This window comes from Melozone crissalis, unplaced genomic scaffold, assembly GCF_028551555.1.
Source record: "Melozone crissalis strain CALT ecotype California unplaced genomic scaffold, PUWL_Pcris_2 ptg000017l_1, whole genome shotgun sequence".
In the NCBI taxonomy this organism is placed as follows: Eukaryota; Metazoa; Chordata; class Aves; order Passeriformes; family Passerellidae; genus Melozone; species Melozone crissalis.
This window is the reverse complement of record NW_026535795.1, coordinates 14,560,049-14,578,630: the sequence shown is the minus strand read 5'-3', so window position 1 is coordinate 14,578,630 and position 18,582 is coordinate 14,560,049. Positions and strand designations below refer to the sequence as shown.

Below are 18,582 nucleotides of genomic sequence, written 5' to 3'. Positions count from 1 at the left end.
AGGATGGTTGGTGGCCACCACCTCCACTGGGAGTCAGGAGACTTTGTGGGTGGCCTTGGGTGACCCCACAGGACACCCAGCGCTAAATGCATCTCAGCCCAATGCAGCAGGGACTGGGGTATTTTTGGGAATTATCCTTCTCAGGCAGATGCCCAAGGTATGGATCTAGCATAGGAAGAAGCCCACAGCTTGGGGCCTCCTGACTTCTTGCTCCCCAGCCTTCTGAGCATCCTTCTTCCCTTCCCAGTACCAGCCTATCAGTTGGGTGCCAGTGCTGGGAACACAGCATAGGGCCCGTGGGACCAATCCCACCCACTTCCAGCCCCACAGGGGTGCCTTTCCCAGCTTGGCCTTGCTGGTGGCACCAGGTCCCCCCTCACCGGTGACAGGGAGCGAAGGTCTGTGTTGGGAGCGGCCCCTTTGCCAGCCTTGGTGCCGTGATCCTGTAAGAAGAGCAGATGGCACATTGGCTCATGTTGGCATGGGGCAAACGTGGCAGGTGCCACCCTCCAAAGACACCCCCAGCGGGGCAGGGTCCCCCCAGCACAGCAGACCCCGGTCACTCCCACAGGGGCAGAGGGACCGCAGGGGACAGTGGCTGCCCCTCCCTCGAGGGCTAGCCCCGCTTACTGAGGTCACCAGCGCTGTCTCTGTGGTGCCAGCCTGGCCAGTGCTGGTGGTGGTGCTGTCCCTGCTGCCCGGGGTGGCTCCGTCCACCTGCCAGGGCAAAGGAAACCAGGTGAGCCTGGAGGTGCCACCAGGGAGTGGGTGACACTTGCAGGGACAATGTGGCCATATCCTGCTGCCAGAGGAAGCCAGGGAGGGCAGTGAAACTACAGCCAGCTGGTGGCTGTCACCCACTAGAGATGTTCCTGTGTGCCAGCACTGCCCAGCAGCATGGCAGGTGGGGCCAGGGACACTCAGACAATATCTCTTTAACTTGTGTTTTTGGAGGACTTCACCACGCCAAGGGTGAGCAGAGACCCCCAACCACCCCACAAAGCCACTGCCCTCCCAGAGCTGCTGCCAGGGACAGGCTTTGGTGGGCTGAGGCTTTGGGGAGCCTCAGGGCTCAGGCTCTCTGGGGAGCCACCGTGTCACCTGGGCCGTGTCTGTGGCGCTGACCCGATGGGGAGCGGAGCCTTCGGCTTCGGGCTTCTTCACAGTCACAGCGTCTGCCTTGGGGGCTGAGGGCTGCAGGAGGAACAGCAGAGAGTCAGCAGAGCCTGGGGCACGATGCCAACAGCCTTGAGTGCTCTGTCCATGGCATGGTGCTGGAAAGAGATGACCTCTAAGGTCCCTTCCAGCCCAGCCACTCGAATTCTGTGCTCCTTGTGCAGCAGCCCCTGGCGAAGCACCCCTGCCCTGCTCCTTCGCAGGTGCCACACACACAATGGCACACAATGTTCTGTGAGTGTCACATTGAGTCCTGCCTGGGCAAACTGCAGGGCTGGGCTGCTGCCCTGGGCAGACAGGCACCACCCACAGTGCCCTGTGACCCACACACCCCAAATCAGTCCTGCTGCTCTGTCCCTGGGATTTTTTGGATAGATTTATAGACACCATGGATAAGGACAAACTACTCTTCAAAAGCCAAGTGAGAGCCACCAAACCAGTTTCGTGCCTATGCTGCAGTCATTTTGTGATCTGTACCAGCTCCTGGTGGCTCTGGGTACACCTGGGGTGTCAGAGCCTGGGGGGAATGGACACAGGCTGGCAGCACTGCCCTGCTGCAGGCAACTGGAGCTGCCAAGGGCTCCTGCATGGGAGATGCTTCACCAGTGCTCACAATTGCTGAGCCAACAGCCCTGGAGTGGATCACCCATGGTCCCAGCCACACACCAGGGTTTCCAGGCTGGTTCAGAGACAGCTCCCTCTAATTCTGCAGCTCCTTCCTGGCTTTAGGTCTGGACTAACCTCAGCAGCTCTGGCCAGCACTGGGGACTTACCTGCAGGGCTGGAGGCTGCCCTAGGTGGGTGGGCCAGAGATGGCCCTGCCCAGCACAGAGACAAGGCCACACAGATGCTGTTCCATCCCCATGAGTGCACTCAGCCCCACACACATGCACATGCAATTTTGTTAGCCCTGCTATGACCCCTCCCAGCACAGAGTGGCCCTCCATGAGCTCCAGGGCGGTTCCATGAGGCCAATCCCCTCCAGCCCCAGCATGACCAGAGAGGTTAGTGGGCAGCACATGGCTCTGCACTGCACAGACTGGTCACTGAATTCATGCAGGACACGAGGACAGCTCCCATGGTTAGTGCCACGTGCCCTCCCTGCGGCGCACATGCTGCTGTGGGCTGTGCTGGGACAGCCACACGCAGGGACACAGGTGACAGTGACTTCTCCTGGTTAGCAGATGCACCAAGCACGCGACAGAGCCATGCAACACAGACACAGCGTGCACCGGGCAGGAACGGGGGGTGGCAGCCAGCATGCTCCCCAAAACCAGCCAGGAGCACAACGCAGGCACAAGGGACACGGAGGCACGATGGCACCGGGCCGGTCTCAGTGAACGGTGTCCCTGTGTACCTCTGCCTGGGAGACATCTGGGCTGGGCTGGGAGACCTTATCCCGGCCTTTGACATCCTCTTCCAGTCCGGGAACTACTTTGTCAGTGTGCTGCAAGGAAACCAGGCCTTCATCTTCTGTTTCGCTCTTGTCCTTGTCCAGCTCGGGCAGGCTGCGGGAGATGTCCTCGAAGGCTGTGCCGTGGAAGTCCCCGATGACGGTGAAGTCCACCTCCGCCTCCAGGCTGGAGGTTGAGCTGACGGTGATGCTGGAGCACTTGCGCTCGATGGCCAGGTGGTTGTCCTTCAGGAACACCGAGTCCTTCTCCTGGTCGGGCTCCTCGTCACCGGTGTCGCTCTCGGGGGCCCTGTGCCGGGGCGGTTTCACCCTCTCCTCGGGGCCCTCCCTTGCCCCCGCTCTCTGAGGGAGACACAATCGTGGAGAGAGAGACGGGGCCGTGAGCACCGCAGGGCAGCGCCGGCGGGACACGGCAGCAGCACGAGGAGGAGGAGGAGGAGGAGGAGGAAGGCTGCAGCAAACATCACAGAGTAGAGTCAAACACAACTCAAGCATGGAGACCGAAACCTTTCTGACAGCAGTGGCTTTGCTGCGGGAGAGAAGGCGACTCCATTGGACTGTGCCAAAAGTTTGTTGGCAATGAATCATCTCAAAAAGGCTCGGTCAGACAAAAAACAAGCTCGGCCAGCTTGGAGGCACTTCAGTGCACCGGTGGAAGCAGATGGATGCAAAACAATGGGTCTGACAGGAGACATTCAAAAGAGCTCAGACGAAGGGCTATCAGATGTCAGTGACTCAAAAAAAACAAACAAGGGAAAGAAAGAGAGAAGAGTTTGAAAGGAAAGGGCCCATCAGCCAGGCACGGTGAGGGAGAAGCAAAGGAAGGTGCCAATTCCACTGAGGAGGAATGAGCCAATTCCACTGAGCATCCTGTGAAGCATCACCCTGGGGGGAGGTCCAGCCCAACAGCTGCCCCGGGGTGAGTCTGCCCCACTGACACCACCTGCCCTTCCAGAGGCCTCAGGTGAGTCTCAGGGTGACCTGGTCAGTGTAATTGACAGCACGGCCAGAGCCAAGGGATGACCTCCCTCCATCCACTCTTCTCCAGACACGGACATACCTCTCAACTCTGCCATCGGAGGGGACGTGTCCCATTGCCACACTTTGCCATGAAGCCATGGGAATCTACACCCAGTTGTCCCTTAGGAACAGCTCTAAGCTCACCGATGCCAGAGGGAACCCCACCTCCTGGCCTCTGCTCCAGGCATTACAGCCAGGGCCATCCCCCACGGGCCGGGCCTGCCGGCACACCCCTCCCTCGGCACTGTGGGAGGTTGAGAGGTATGGACGAAACACGGGGTGTCCAGCAGCCCCGGGGAACACGCTGCAGACACGTGTGGGGGTGTGTCTGACCAATACATACAGAGAGCCCTGCAAGGGGAGCGGAGGGGCAGCACAGCCCTGGCCGCGGGGCGAGCGCTCACACTGCCGGGAGAAGCACTTAGCAAAACAGCACTGAGACCTGCGAGACCACTGGAACAGCAGCCTTTACATTCTCTTCTTTCAGGCTGGATTTTACTGATGGGTCACATAAATCCTTTTCTTCCCCACTTGGTTGCTGAGATTTGCTCTGGATTAGAGAAAAGGGTTAGTTGGAAGGAAATGAACTCTGCAGGAGCTGCTCAGGCGCTCACGAGAGCGAGGGAAGCTGCTCCATCAGCCGGCCACCAGCTTGCTGAAGGCAGGGCAGGGTGGCAGCTAAGCAAGAAGGGGTAATCAACCAACGTAGGAAATGCAGGGGTGAAGCTGGAAGCGTGGGCCGCGTGTCCGTGACAGTCCCAGCTGCTCCAGCCACCCCCCGGCGCCCTGTCCTGCTCCCGGCCACGGAGCTCGGGTGCCCCTCCTGGGTTCAGCATTCTCCAGGGAGCCAAAATGTTGGGGGGCGCAAAACAAAAGCTGATGAACCGACTGGGCAGCGGCTGCGCATGCAGCCAGTGAAGCCTGACCACACACACAGACAGAGAGGACAGGGATGCAAAGCGCCTGCTGCCAGTCAATGGAGTGTGAGGAGCCACTGGACACGGGCAGAGCCACAGAACATGCGCACGAATGGCCCGTCCGGACGGCTCGGTGCGGTTACCACGGCCTCGGCCAGGGTGAGCTCACAGCCGGAGTCGGGCGAGGCCAGCTCGGCACTGTCTTCTTCGGGCTCGGGCTCGGCAGAGACTCCTTCCTTCAGGGACTGAGGCTGGGAGGTGCCTCCTGAACCCGCCCCTTGCCCGAGGGCCAAGGAGCCCATGCTGGACACAGGTCCCACTGCAGAGGGTGAGGCGAGGCCGGTGCTCCAAGGCAGATCCTGTGCCACATTTGCCTTCCCCGTGGCTGTCACCAATGTCTCAGCTTCAGGCACGTGCTCCTGTCCCTCCTGGCCCACCCTTCGCTCCGCTTCACCTTGCTCAAACATCTTGATCTTGGAGGCCACGGAAGTTTCCCTGTAGCTCTTGCTGTCCTCCTGGCTTCCTGGGGCCAGGGCAGCATCCCTGTGCTCCTGGGCCACAGCTCCTGCCAGCCCAGCCATGCACACCGACAGCCCAGGCCCTGCTGGATGTGTCTCACCACCTGACTGCCCTGTCCTGCCTTCATTCACCCCGGCAGGGAGCTGGGATGCCTCGCTTCCTTGGCACAATCCTGCTGCAGGGGACTGGGAGGGAGGGACATCAGCAGCTGCTTTAGGGACAGAGTCATCCTGTGGTGGCTGCCCTGGAGCCAGGTCACTGTCCCTGGTGCTTTCTGGGACTCTCCAGCTCCCACCCTGTAGATCTTGTCCAACACTGAACTCCGAGTCCCGCTGTGGCTCTTGTGCTTTGGGATCTGCACTGAGGAGGGGCAAGTCCCTCAGGATTGTCTCAGTCTGCTGTTCTGCTTCTTCTCCCTTGGGGGGCACCTCAGCCATGCCAAGGCTTTTGCCATGGGACAATTCTTCCATCCCAGAGCCTTCATCTCTGGTTGGCTTTCCTGACCCTGAGCCCTGGAAGAGCTCTTTGATCATGGGCTTCTCTTCCTGCACTGGCTCTTCAGTGGCAGGCACGTTGTTGTTCTGTGCTGTGTCCATGTCCTGGGCCACCTCGCTGGTGGCCAGGTCTCTAACCTGGACTGACTCTGCTGCAGTGTCTGTGTTTTGGGGTGGTTCTCCTGTAACAGGACTTTTCACCTCATGGGGTTTCCATGAGGCAAATCCCACATCTTGGGACTGCTCTTCAGCTTCAGGATTAGTGCCCATGGGCAATGCCACCTCCTTAGAGGGACTCCCACGCTCGAGCATGGCCACCTCTCTGGCAGGGCTGGTGCCCAGGGACAGGTCTGTGCCCGGAGGCTCCGTACCTGGAGATGGCTCCACAGGGACTGGCCTGGGTTTCTGGGGAAGGGGTGGAGGGACAGGAGCACTGGGTTTGTCCCCCTCCAGCCCCGTGGCGTGAGTGTGGCCCTGCCAAGACCCAGCTGATGATGGTGGTGACTTGGGCTCTATCTCTTCCATCTGAAGAACCACTCTGGTACTTTCCTCCCTGTCACTGTCTGCTCCAACCCTTCCCGAGAGCCCCTCCAGTGCTGGGCAGATGTCTGGGGACTGTTCTGGGCTCCCTCTGTGCTCCTCAGCCCTAGGGCCATCCCCTGCCAGGCCACATGGCTTCAAGCCTCCCACCGAGCTCTGCAGCTCCATCTCCTCTGGTCCCACCTCCTGGGAACACAGCAGGGCTTCACCTCCCATGGGTGCTCCTCCAGGCACCCCAGCACCAGGTGCTTTCTCTGGCTGCAGGGACAGCTCTTCCCACCCTGAGAGGGGATGTCCCTCCAGGCTGGTCCCATCACAGCTCATCCCAGGTGTCTCTGGTGCTCCAGTGGGTTTTTCAGACACTGTCCTGTGCTGGTGACTTGCTGAGAGGGCTTGGAACCCTTCTGTCACAGGTGTGACATGCTCGGATCCCTCTCTGGATGTGTTCACTGGGGCTTCTGGTCTCTCCTCCAAGCCAAGGCACCCACCAGTGTCCAAGACCAGGTGTGCTTTACTGTCCTTCTCCTCCCCCTCTGGATCTCCTAAGTAGATGATCCTCTGGGTTGCAGAAGTCTCTGAGCTGTCATCGCCAGCCTTCACTTTAATTTTCAGGACCTCTGGGGCCGTGGCTGCCACTCTGGCCTCCTGCTTCCTGAAGGCTGCAGAAGCACAGTCCTTGGAGAGCACCTCACCTTGTCCCTGGGGAGGCTCTGGCTCCAAAATCTTGGTCCTTTGCCTCTCTTCAGGCTGCTGACAGGGCTTGGGCAGCCCTGGCTCCCTGGTGGCAGCGCCTCTGCCCGGCTCTTGGGGCTCCCCCTCTGCACTCTCGGCGGGTGGATGTGCCCCCCCTGGGCTGGACTCACCCCTGCTTTCCTTCTCATAGAGCTCATCCTCCCACACAGACTCAAAATCCTCGGGACTAGCAATCATTTTGGCTCTCTTCCTCGTCTCCAAGGCTGCAGCTGCCGGCTCTTCCTGGCCTGTCCCGTCCTTGGCTTTCCCTACCGTCACCACCACTTTGGTCAGGCTGCCACTCGTGCTCCCCTCCAAGGTCCCTGCACGTGCTTCTTCTGTCTTGGCTCTCAGAGTTTTCCTCAGAGCTACAGCTTCCAGCCTAGGGGCTTCTCTCTCTATAAATACCCAGTGCTCCGAGCCCTGCATTGCAATTGGAGCAAGAAGAGTTAAATGCATCAGACACCCAGCCCCGAGTGCTGCTGGCATGACTGGCACAGCTGCTCAGCCTGGCATGGGGCTGCCTACATCATCATCATCATCATCATCATCATCACTGTCATTATTATTATCATTATCATCATTATTATTATTATTACTATTACTATTGTTCTTATCAAGGCCAGAGTTGAGGCTCTGTACAGAGCCCAGCCACTCATTGATGGGGAGAGGGGCTGGAAATAAGGGGCTGATTCCACACTGGGGACCGAGCCAGTGTCCTCTCTGGGGACAGTGCTCTGCTCTGGGTTGTGGCCCCCTGACACACCTGCAATACCTGGGGCTCTGCTGGTGGCACAGAGTGGGAGTGGAGCTCCCAGCACACACGAGAACACCACCAGGGTCTCTCTGGAAGCAGGGGAACACAGCTGGCTGCCCCCTTGTTTGCAGCTGGCTCTGGCAACTCCCAGGGGTGAGATTTCATTGGAAGCAAGGCCCTGGGTTCTGGGTAGCTTCACTCTCAGCATCATCCATGTACCCTAAGAATTTGTCAGAGTGCCAAGAGCACAAGCAGGGAAAGAAACCACTGCAAGCCATCAGCAAGGCCCTGTCCCTCTCCTACCAGCTGCTGCAGCTCAGATTCCCCAAAAGGCCATCCCTCCTTTCCAGCTCACCAGGGACATCTCCTCAGAACCCAGCTATGCTGAACACAAGTGTTCAGCAAGTGTCACCTGAGAAAGGCTCCCTGGGAAGTGTAAAAGATCACAGGTTCAGCAGCAGGACCGAGCAAAGGCCACGGAGCATCCTGCAGCACGGCCACAGCGGGAATGTCACAGTGCTGCTGGCAGGGGACACCAGGTCACTGCTGCCAGGGACACCTTGTACATCCATGTGCTCATCCTGCACGTCAGCTGAAGGCCTCACGAGGGCACAGAACAAAGCACTGCTAGAATCCAGCCACTTTTGGAACAGCAGGTAGGAAATAACTCATGGGATGAGAGTTTCAGGAGACCATCTGCACCATGGGGCAGCTCAGCCACCCCTGGCAGCACATGAGGAGGGCAGTGCTGGGGCTCCCCTGGGGCTGGCACTGCCCATGGCACAGCCTGCAGCAGGGGCAGGGATGGCCCTCGAGGGCACCAGGACGCACTCCAGGCCCAGGGAGGGGCTGCCTGGCCGTGCCCCCTCCAGCCAGGAACAGCTGGAAACGTGAGCCTCGCCCCATGCAGGGCACTGGGGGAATGTTTGGAGCAGTTGCACCAAAATGCAAACCTAGTGACTGATACTGAAGAAAGGGAAACAGGGGGCAGAGGGGAGCAGAGCCAGAGAGAGGAAGGGAAGATAATATTAGAGAGAAAGAAAGGAGGAAAACCAGTTACTAGTGGAAGAGCTCCCACAAGGAAATGAGAAGTCAGTGAAAGCCCCCAGCAGAAGAATGCCATTCCCAGCTGCTCCTTTCTCTGCCAGGTGTCAAAGGAAGCAGAGCTCCCTCAGACAGTGCTGCAGGCCCTGCCCCTGCCCTCACTGCAGCCCCCCACCTGCCCCTGCCCCAGGCTCTGCCAAGATTCCCTCTGCCCCCAGAAACCCCCAGGAGCCTGCAGGGAAGCACCTGGGGGCTGTGCTATGATACAGCCCGTGGGCCCCACAAGAGAGCATCCCACCCCTGAGGGCAGGAAAGTACCAACTCCTTGCAGTGCCAGGGCATCCACAGGGATGGGATCAAGGGCACCCTCCTCCTCTGGGGCCAGAGGGATCCTTGGCAGGGACTCTGCCCCGGCCAGGCAGCCCCAGTGAGCAGCAGGGCCTGCAGGAAACCTGACCCCCAGCCCCCTCCAGCAGGAGCCTCTCCCACAGCCCCTTCCCCTGCGCCAGCTGCTCTCCAGCTCCCTCCCTTCCTCCACTCCTGCCTCCAGGGCAGCTTTTGTTCCTTCCCAGTCCATGGCATTGGGAACAGAGCCCACCAGTGCCTGCCCCGGGGCTGTTCCCAGGTGAGTGTGACCCGTGGCAGCACCATCCCCCCTGCCTGGGAGCTCCCTGGGCAGCCCTGCTGCTGCCTGACCCTCAGTCCCTGTGCTCTCTCTGGCCCTCAGTCCCTCTGTGCTCTCTCTGCCCCTCAGTCCCTCTGTGCTCTCCCTGGCCCTCAGACCCTGTGCTCTCTCTGCCCCTCAGTCCCTCTGTGCTCTCTCTGCCCCTCAGACCCTGTGCTCTCTCTGCCCCTCAGTCCCTCTGTGCTCTCTCTGCCTCTCAGTCCCTCTGTGCTCTCTCTGCCCCTCAGACCCTGTGCTCTCCCTGGCCCTCAGACCCTCTGTGCTCTCTCTGGCCCTCAGACCCTCTGTGCTCTCTCTGGCCCTCAGACCCTCTGTGCTCTCTCTGCCCCTCAGACCCTGTGCTCTCTCTGGCCCTCAGTCCCTCTGTGCTCTCTCTGCTCCTCAGTCCCTCTGTGCTCTCTCTGCCCCTCAGTTCCTGTGCTCTCTCTGCTCCTCAGTCCCTCTGTGCTCCCTCCTGTCCAGCAGCCACGCTCAGCCAGGACACCGCTCACTTTCCTGAGGGTGCAGCAGCTTCTCTCCTGCTCCTGCCCTGCTGTCCCACTGCTGAAACCATTCTCAGCCAGGACAAGGATGGACAGCTTGTGGGCACCTGTACAAATCTCAGCAAAGCCCTCTCATCCCTCTTCTCTGGCTGCAAACCAGAGTCCTTCAGAGGAGATCTTCCCTGAGCAAAGGGGGTGATTTTCTTCAGGCTCCTCTTCTGAGTTAAGGCCCAAGATAAATGTATATCAAAAAGTCTGACCCCTGGAATATCTTCATCAGGACCTTTTCACCAGTCAGGAAAACCCCAAAGTTTCAGATTTATTCCCAAACCAGCTTCCTCCCTCTCCTCAGGCTCTTGAGATGGGCACAGCCCAAGGGGCATCCAGCTCCTCCTTGGTGTGATGTGCATTCTGCTCTGGAGGGCTCTGGCCACAGCTCAGAGCTCAGGGCAGCCCTTTTGTGTCCAGAGCGTGAGGGCTCTGGGGGATGTTTGGGGCAAATCCCTGGACCCTGGGGCACATCCCCCAGGGAAGCAGGAGCTCATGAGCTTTGGAGGTCAGCGGGCTGGAGGATGGAGCCACAGCAAAGTTGCCTCTGAAGGGCTGATGCTGGGAAGGCTCTGTCCAGAAACCAGCCCTGACCTCCCAAGGGATAAGTGACTTTCACATTCCTGCCCTCCCTCCCTACCCATGCACCTGCTCTAGGGACAGGAGCAACTGGGAAGGCCATTCCCACCATGGCCTTCAGCACAAGAGACAGAAAGGAAAGAGGAGAGCAGGGAGCAGAGACAGCCTCTGCTCCTGCCAAGGGGGGCCACAGCCTTGGAGAGGCACATGGGGGCTTCTCCCCTAAGCATCCTTCAGTGCCCCTGCTGCCCTTCTCTGCTCTGAGGGAGACCCAGCTCACCTGAGAGGAAAGCACAGCTTCAGGCAAGGAGAATGAGGGAATCAGATGTTGGACAAAACAGGGGGCTGGAGAGGCTCCTGGCACTGCCCAGTCCAGTGATCCTGTCCTCCAGCAGGAGAGGGGCCAGAGGGCTGGAAGTGACAGACCACCCAACCCCATGGGCACCAGGGGACCTCCTGGCAGTGATGAGAGCTCCAGGCTCTGCAGATGTGCTGTCCTTGTGCCATCACCCCCTTGGGGCCATGACTCTCTCAGGGAGACCCCAGGCTCTGGCCTGTGGGGACACATGGGGACATGTCAGGGCTGAGTCTCAGTCACAGATGCCTGGAGAGAAACCCCTGGTGAGGCACCTCAGCACTGCACCCCAGCTCAGGCTGGGCACACCGAGGGCAAGACTGACTCAGGAGATGTGTGTGCAACTCACACCTGCTGTTTCTGTCCTCCAGCTCCCAAATCCTGGAATGGGGAGGGTGCCAGCATGGACCAGATGCTGCTGCTCAGTTGAAGGTGCCATATCCTTGCTGAAGCCCGGGCTGTGCCCCAGCCCTCCCTGACCCCCATCCTGCCTCCTGGGGATTGCTTCAGCCAGCCCAGGTTCAGGCTCCTGCCCATGCTAGTGACTCTGCATGGTCTAAGGGACACCCACATGGAGCAAGAGTGTGCCCAGCCTGTCCCCCACCCCTCTGCCTCCCCTGGGGTGCTCAGGCAGCACAAGTGTCCCAGCACTGCACACCCCTGGGGCCAACCATGCCAGAACCAAGGCTCAAACCCCAGCCTGCTTTTGCTCAGTGAAGACACCACTCCTGGCTGTCCCCTAAATCCACACACAGGGGGTGCTGGGAGCTCACAGCCCCCACACTGATGGAGCGTGATGTGCACAGGCATGGCTCCAAGGGTGCCCTTTGTCAGGATGCCTGGGCCTAGGGAACCCCAGCTGCAGCCAGGACAGCCTGAGGCTGCTGGAGCAGCCACCCAGGTGTCCAGGCCATCAGGTCACCCCTGCCTTGGGACCCTCAGTACTGAGCTCCAGAACTGGGAACTCTCTCCAGGAACACAGAGCCCTGCAGGAACAGCCAGGGGAGAGGTCCCACCAACAGGAGGGGTCCTGCCTATCACCAGAAAGGGCACCCAGCCATAGGCAGCTCTGCTCAGAGGGCACAAGACCCCTCGGCAGGCTGGGGACCCCCATGGTGGGAGTGAGAGGTGGGGGAGAAAGGGGATGGTGACAACCTCAGGAGAGGAGACAAGGCTTTTCTGTGTGAAAGACTCCATGCTTAGGGAAGTTCCATGCTCAGATGCAAAATCCTCTAAGGTGTCCTCTTCCATCGTCTGTGCCAGCACGGAAACCCCAGCACCCACGGGGAGAGAGAGAGGGAGACAGAGACAGAGAGACAGAGACAAAGAGAGAGAGAGAGAGAGAGAGAGAGAGAGAGAAAGGAAGAATTTGAGAAGGAATGAAGGAACAAAGGGTGAGCAGGTGGGTGAGTGGATGGATGAATGGATGGAAGGATGGATAGATAGATGGACAGAGGTCACAGCTGTGCCAGCTCTAGATGCTCCAATCACATCTCTGCACCTGATATATTCCATGGTAAAAGCAATGTGGAGGAAAGCCCCCCTTTCTCTGAGCACTGTGAGGGGCCACAGCTCCCCCTGCAGCCCCCATCTCCAGGCAGTGCTGGGGCCCACTGGGAACACAGGCACATCCCAAACTCCCCACAGAGCCCATGGCCTCTCCATGACAGGGGCAGCCAGGGCAGAGCAGCCCCACGGGTGGCACCCACCCTCCTGGAGCCACGTCCCCTGCTGCAGGCACAGCACACACCAAGGGAAGCAGGCAGGGAAGGTCCCTGGCAGGGACAGGGCATCCAGGCTGGCAGGGGGACACTCCTGTCACATGCTGCCTGCACTGAGCCCAGCAGGGACCCACAGAGCCCAGCTGTGCCACATCCACACCCCTCCAGCACGGGGGCTCTGTCCTGGCACCCCACTCCAGCACTCTCCTGTTGCTCCCCTGGTCCCAGTGCAAAGCCAGTGTGCACAATGCCCAGAAGGGAGGAAGTGGCTGTGGGATCCAGCACGGCACCACTCATCTTCCACCTCCTCCCACCACCCAAGTTCCACTGCTGAGAGCACCACAGGGCACCCCTGCACTGCAGCCTGGTCCTGCCCTGCTGGAGACACCCCTGGGCAGGAGCTGCACTGGCCCTGCCCCACAGGCTGCTCCTGAGAAGGGCAAGCAAAACCCCACCCCATGGGCCACCAGAGCCACAGCCCACCTCTCTGGTAGCCCCCAAACCCCTCCAGACGAGGGCTGCTCAGTCTCCTCCAGTGCACAGGGAGACCCCCCCACCAGCAGTAAAAATGGTTCAAAAACATAGAAACAACATCCCTGTCCCCAGCATGTCACTCCCACTGAGCTCCCTCAGGAAAGCACAGGAGCTGCAGGACTCCTCTCCAACAGATCCTGATCCTCTCTGGAAGAGAAGCAGCAGAACAAACCTCAGTGGCCTTTTCAGGGGTTCCCTTTGGTGTTTCATCCTCGTGCTTGGGTGAGGAAGAGGCTGGTGAGGATGGCAGCCTCCTGTCCCGGTCCCTGTGAACCAGTTTGCTGTTGGGCTCCTTCAGGGTCCGCTTCAGCTCATTGATGCTTGCCTGGTGCTTCAGCAAAACGTCTTCTGGCTTGTCTAAAAACTTGGGAAGGAGAGAGGAAGAGGGAGATGGTTAAAGCAGCAGCCCAGTCCAAAGGGATGAGCAGGGGCACTGGGAGGGCTGGCGTCACACTGGGCTGGAATTGAGGGGCTCAGGAGCCAAATGAGGAGCAGAATGGAGCACCATGGTCTGCAGGTCCCACTGTAGGACAGGGAGCAGCTCCTTCACTGCAGGCAGCAGCAGAATGTGGGTAGCAGGTGAAGGGCACAGCATGGCCTGGTAGCATCTCCAGGGCTCTGTGTCCTCCTGGCCTGGGACATGCTAAAGCTTCCTGGAGGGGAGAGCTGGCTCTCCCTTGGGACCAGCAAGGAATGGGGCCCTGCTGGAAACACCAGCAGCCTCTGCTGTTGGCTGGTGCCAGGCACAAGGGAGTCCAGGCTCTGTCTCACAAAGGCATTTCCAGCAGAGCTCCCCCAGAGCAGCCTCTGACAAAGGGCTGGAGGTCCAGGGCTGGGCAGGGATGTCCAGCATGGATCCAAGACTGGATCCCCGTGGATCAGCCCAGGGTGGGGTGGGTCTGATCTGCTGTGGAGAGAGGACAGCTCAGAGTACTCAGGGAGAAGAGAAGGGTCAGTGTCAGGGCACGGCACCGGGGTGCCCCCTCATCCTGCCACAGAGGTGGGCAAACCAGGAGGAACCCGGCTTCTGCCTCCAACCCAAACCCAAAGCTCTCCTCAGGTTCAAAAGGAGGCCCCCAAACACCTCCCCAGCACCTCCTCAGCAACAGAGCAGAGACCCGTGAGAGTCCCAGCAAAAGCTCCACCGAATTTTCCCGACCAGAGGGCTCAGCAGCGCTCAGGAAAGTCCCGGCCTGGCCCCGCATGCCCGAGCTGAGGGGGGCTCAGGTGTGCCCACCTCTGGGCTGGGCGCAGCACATGCACATGCAGGGGGCAAGCGATGAGGCGGGCGGGGTCGGGGCGGTGCCCACCCCGCTGGGGCTGCACAGGGAGCCTGGGCGGGGTCGGGGCAGTGCCCACCCCGCTGGGGCTGCACAGGGAGCCTGGGCGTGCCGCCGGCGGTGCCAACCCCATCCCCTGGCAGTGCTTGCTCCCATTGGCAGCTCCAGCTGGGATCTCTGCTCACAGAGGGGATCCCCCGGGGAGCACCCCTGGATTTTAGGCCAGGATGAATCGTTCCTGATGGGGCCATCACAGGCACAATTTGTGCAGGGAGGGTTCAGCCTCCCTCTCTGCTCAGCCCCCCTCAGGGTGGGCAGGCACAGGGCTGGTGTCAGTGCTGCCCCCTCCCCAGGCAGCTCAGAGCCTCTTGGTCCCTGTGGGGTGGGATGGCAGCCACAGTGCTTGGGGAGCCCCAGCCCAGCTCCCCCGGGGGCTGCAGGAGAGCTGGGCAGGGGGGATGAGGCACTTTGGGTCAGGCAGGAGCAGAGCGTGGGTCGGGTGCCAGCAGGAGGATGGGACCAGCTCCACAGGAGAGGAGACACAAGGTGAGGACATGGCGGGGTCAGGAACACGAGCAGAAGCCAAGTCATCCCAACGGGCCAGGGCCTCTCCTGCCCTTGGGAGGGCTCTTGCTCACAGGCACGATCAGGACCACCTTACTTAGTGGGATAGAAGATGCCACAGCTGATTCCCAGCTGTCTGTTCCTCGGGCTCCTCCAGCACCCAACCCCCAGCCCGGTGCATCTTGTATTCCAGTAAATAGGGGGACAGACGGACTTGTTTTGGGAAGGATGGACAATATGATGCACCAATGAGGACTAAGATACTCCAGAGAGAGAATACCTCCTGCTTGTGCCTGGGGGTTGTTTCGTGCTCCGGCTGGCAGCAAAGAGAGGGTTAAAAGTAACCAGCAGGGTCAGTTGAGGGCACTTGTCACAAACACCACAGTTAAGTTGATAGGCTGGTAGGGACCCCCCTCCCCTCCCAGCATGGGGCTGAAATGGGCTGGGACAGCCCAGGGACCAGGGCAGGAGGGGGTGGGCTGTGCCAGGCAGTGGAGGGCACTGATGTGCTCAGCCTGTCCCCATCCCTGTCCCAGAACCGGGCTGCTCCCAGGTCCAGCCCTGCCTGGAGATGAACCTTGAGACCACCTGGAGGGCTCTGGGGAATCCAAGTTAATCTGAACCCCTGTGACAGCTCCACTTCCACTGGTGGGGCCAAGAGCCACAGCCCCAGGGCCCCACCAGCCTGGGGCACAGCTGACACCCACAGGGCTGCAGGGACCCTGCTCTGAGGTGACCCTTCCTGCCTGCAGCCCAGCCCTGCTGCCTGTGCCCAGGTCCTGCCTGCCCCTCCACCCCCACCCTCTTCTGCCCACCTCGGCTGTACCTTCAGCTCTTTGATCTTCGTCGGGGTGGTCACCTCCTCATCCTCCGTCTCAGAGCGTCTCCTGCTGCCAAACTCACCGTCCTCATCCTGCTTCTCCCCCTCAGGCCCGGCGTCGTGGTTCTCGCTGACAGAGGCCGGGCGAGAGAACTCTGCCCACGGGGGACAGACAGGTCACTGCAGCCCTGCCACCCTGCTCCTGCCCCTGCCAGCTCTGACAGCCAGGTCACTGCAGCCCTGCCACCCTGCTCCTGCCCCAGCCCCCTGCTCCTGCCCCTGCCCCAGCCCTGCCAACTGCTCCTGCCCCAGCGCCCTGCCCTGCCAGCTCACACCTGGGGCAGGTGATTCCAGGGGTCTCAGGGCACAGGGGAGGGAGTGATGTGTGCCTGAGCTGGCCGACCCCAGCCCTGCCACCTCCCCCTGTTCATGCACAGTCTGAGCTGCCCCTAGGGGTGGGGACAGCCCCTGTGCCACGGGGATGAGGCCGGGGACAGCCTCCAGAAGGAAGCCTGATGGTGCTGTGAGCCAGCCCAGCGAGGCCAGGCAGCGTTCCCTGTTGGTGCCAGAGGCGCAGCGTTCCCGTGTGCCCCGTACCTCCGTCCAGGCTGCGGGACATGGTGTAGCGTTTGCTGGAGGAGCGCTCGAAGAAGGGCGCGGGCCGGTCGATGAGGGCGCTGGCCTGGCGCGTCTGCGCCTGCGTGCGCCCGCTGTACCGAAACTTGGAGCCCATCACCAGGAAACCCTTGGGGGGTGGCTCTGGGGACACCAGCCTGGGGGTCACAGGGGTGGGACGGTGTCAGCGAGCCCCAGTCAGGCCCCCTGGCATCGCTCCCCACGTGCAGCCACTGCAGCAGAAGCTGAATGTGTCTGCCTCCGGGAAAAGAGGCCTGGAGAAGGCCTAGGGAAGGTGCCTCACCTGAAGAAGGTGTGATGCTCTATGCAGACCTTCCAGAGCCTCTTGGCTGAGCGGTGGTTGGGCAGCTTGAAGCCAATGGTGCTCTCAAACTGTTCGTACTAGGGGGAGACAGAGAGAGGCTGTTACAGACACATCCTGCACCAGGGGACATGCCAGGACCTTGCCAAGGAGCTGTGACCATGCAAAAGACCCTCAAAAATCTTCTTCAAATTCATGCTGGGATGGTCCATGCCCAGCACCATGCCCAGCAGAGTGATAGCCCCCACATCTCTGGGCTAAGCACTTTCCTCAGCTGTAAACAGCTTTTCAGTGCAAGAGAAATTCCCTCAAGAAACAAAAAGCTTTTAAAGCTGTTTTGGTCTGAGGGCATCACTCCCAGGTGTGCTGTCCTTGCCCTCCAGCCTGCTGGAACACATGGGCAGAAATGCATTTTCCCACCATAAATGAGTGGAAATAAAGTCTGAAAATGAATGAAAAAACCTTGTGAAGATGTGACAAAAATGGCCCTTAACCCCCATTCCTGGGCAAGCTCCCTATACCAGCAGGGTCATGATGTCTGTCAGCAATGGGATCCTGGGGTCCCTCAGCTGTTGAAGTCACAAGAGAACATGAAAGAAAATCCATGCCACAGGAAATATGCTCTCTTGGCCAATATGGTCACAAATGTGGCATCCTTGGAGCAGAGGCCAGAGCCAGGTGAGGAAATCCTCACCATCAGCTCCAATCCCTCAGGATAGGCACCCAGGGGCTGCACCAGCACCTGGCACCCACCTCCCCAGGGCGGATCTTGATGTAGAAGTTGCTCCTCTTGTACGAAATCTTGAGGATCTTGGGCCAGGCGAAGCGGTTGATGCGCAGCCGGTCCCTGTAGATGAGGAGGCCGTTGGCACAGACGCCCAGCATGATGTCGATGCCCTCTGAGTCCTGCAGGAGACAAGGGGACAGGAGGGGACAGGTCAGCAGCTTGGCAAGAGCCAGCCTGGCCAGCAGGGCCACATCCCTCCTGCAGAGTGCTGCGGGGGCCTGGCTGGCAGAGGGAACAGTGACCCCCAGGCTGGTGGAGTCTGATCTCTGGAGCTTCTCTGGTGCCACCCAAAGCCACGCCAGGAGCCTTCCCTGCGGGAGGAAGGTGGGCAGGAGCAGGCTGGGAAGGGGCAGCGCTCTGGCAGCCCCGTACCTTGGCGTGGTGCAGGTCCACCCCGTACATGGAGAGCTTCTTGGCGTTCTCCAGGAAATGGATCTCTGCTTCCCCGGGGGTCATTCCCCTGCAGGGAGACACAGAGGAGGACACGTGGCTGGGTGGCCTAGGGCCGTGGGGCAGCTGTCCTGTCCATGCTGTCCCCTCCCGGGGCTCACCGGTAGGTCTTGTGCAGCTCCATGATGCGCTCCTCCAGCTCCCGCGTCTGGTTGGGGGCGAAGCGCAGCTCGCTGACGTAGTTGCCCACGTGCTCCTCGGTGTCGTGGTCCCCCAGCTCGGCCTGCACGGCGTAGGAGCCCAGCAGGGCGTGGGTGACAAAGGAGCAGGGCAGGCGGCCCGTGATGATGTCGGCACGGAGCTGCAGGCACAGGTAGTATCTGCAGGGGGGCAGGCAGTCAGAGCGGGGCAGGGCACCCAGGAACCAAGCTGGTGCCCCCAGGGCAGGCTGGGGCTCGCCAGGAAGGAGAATTGTGCACCCCACAGCAGGCTGGGGCTCCCTGCGAAGGAATCTGGTGCTCTCTGGAGCAGCTGGGGCTCCCTGGGAAGGAATCTGGTGCTCTCTGGAGCAGGTTGGCACTCCCTGGGAAGGAAGTCCATTCTCCTCACCTGGTGATGTCCTCTGTGAGCTGGGCAGGGTCTGGAGGGTAGAACTTCACAGTGAAGGCAAAGTTCCAGGGCCCACCTGGTGAGGGGAGAGAGCAGTTCAGGACAGCACCCAAGGGGCTGCACACATGGCACAGGAGCATCCGTGTGCCCACTGAGGATCCTGCTGCTCCCTCCGAGC

At 60.5% G+C, this 18,582-nt stretch overlaps 1 protein-coding gene across 11 annotated transcripts in view; it reads right to left on the bottom strand.

Moving 5' to 3' along the window:
* The window catches only part of EPB41L1 (erythrocyte membrane protein band 4.1 like 1), a 63,695-nt gene that overhangs the window by 6,831 nt on the left and 38,282 nt on the right, over window positions 1-18,582 (bottom strand). For 2 of the 11 annotated variants that reach the window (XM_054274850.1, XM_054274851.1), the window contains 16 exons: window positions 18,405-18,480; window positions 17,957-18,175; window positions 17,778-17,865; window positions 17,372-17,524; window positions 16,601-16,698; window positions 16,279-16,454; window positions 15,688-15,836; window positions 15,142-15,177; window positions 13,190-13,381; window positions 11,918-12,016; window positions 4,671-7,235; window positions 4,053-4,160; window positions 2,534-2,932; window positions 1,102-1,194; window positions 631-717; window positions 381-443 (listed from right to left, as the gene is read on the bottom strand). In XM_054274850.1, coding sequence (XP_054130825.1) covers window positions 381-443; window positions 631-717; window positions 1,102-1,194; window positions 2,534-2,932; window positions 4,053-4,160; window positions 4,671-7,235; window positions 11,918-12,016; window positions 13,190-13,381; window positions 15,142-15,177; window positions 15,688-15,836; window positions 16,279-16,454; window positions 16,601-16,698; window positions 17,372-17,524; window positions 17,778-17,865; window positions 17,957-18,175; window positions 18,405-18,480 — 4,601 coding nt within the window. The remainder of the gene's footprint in view (window positions 1-380; window positions 444-630; window positions 718-1,101; window positions 1,195-2,533; window positions 2,933-4,052; window positions 4,161-4,670; window positions 7,236-11,917; window positions 12,017-13,189; window positions 13,382-15,141; window positions 15,178-15,687; window positions 15,837-16,278; window positions 16,455-16,600; window positions 16,699-17,371; window positions 17,525-17,777; window positions 17,866-17,956; window positions 18,176-18,404; window positions 18,481-18,582) is intronic. The other 9 variants (XM_054274852.1, XM_054274854.1, XM_054274857.1 and 6 more) reach the window with 9 other exon arrangements.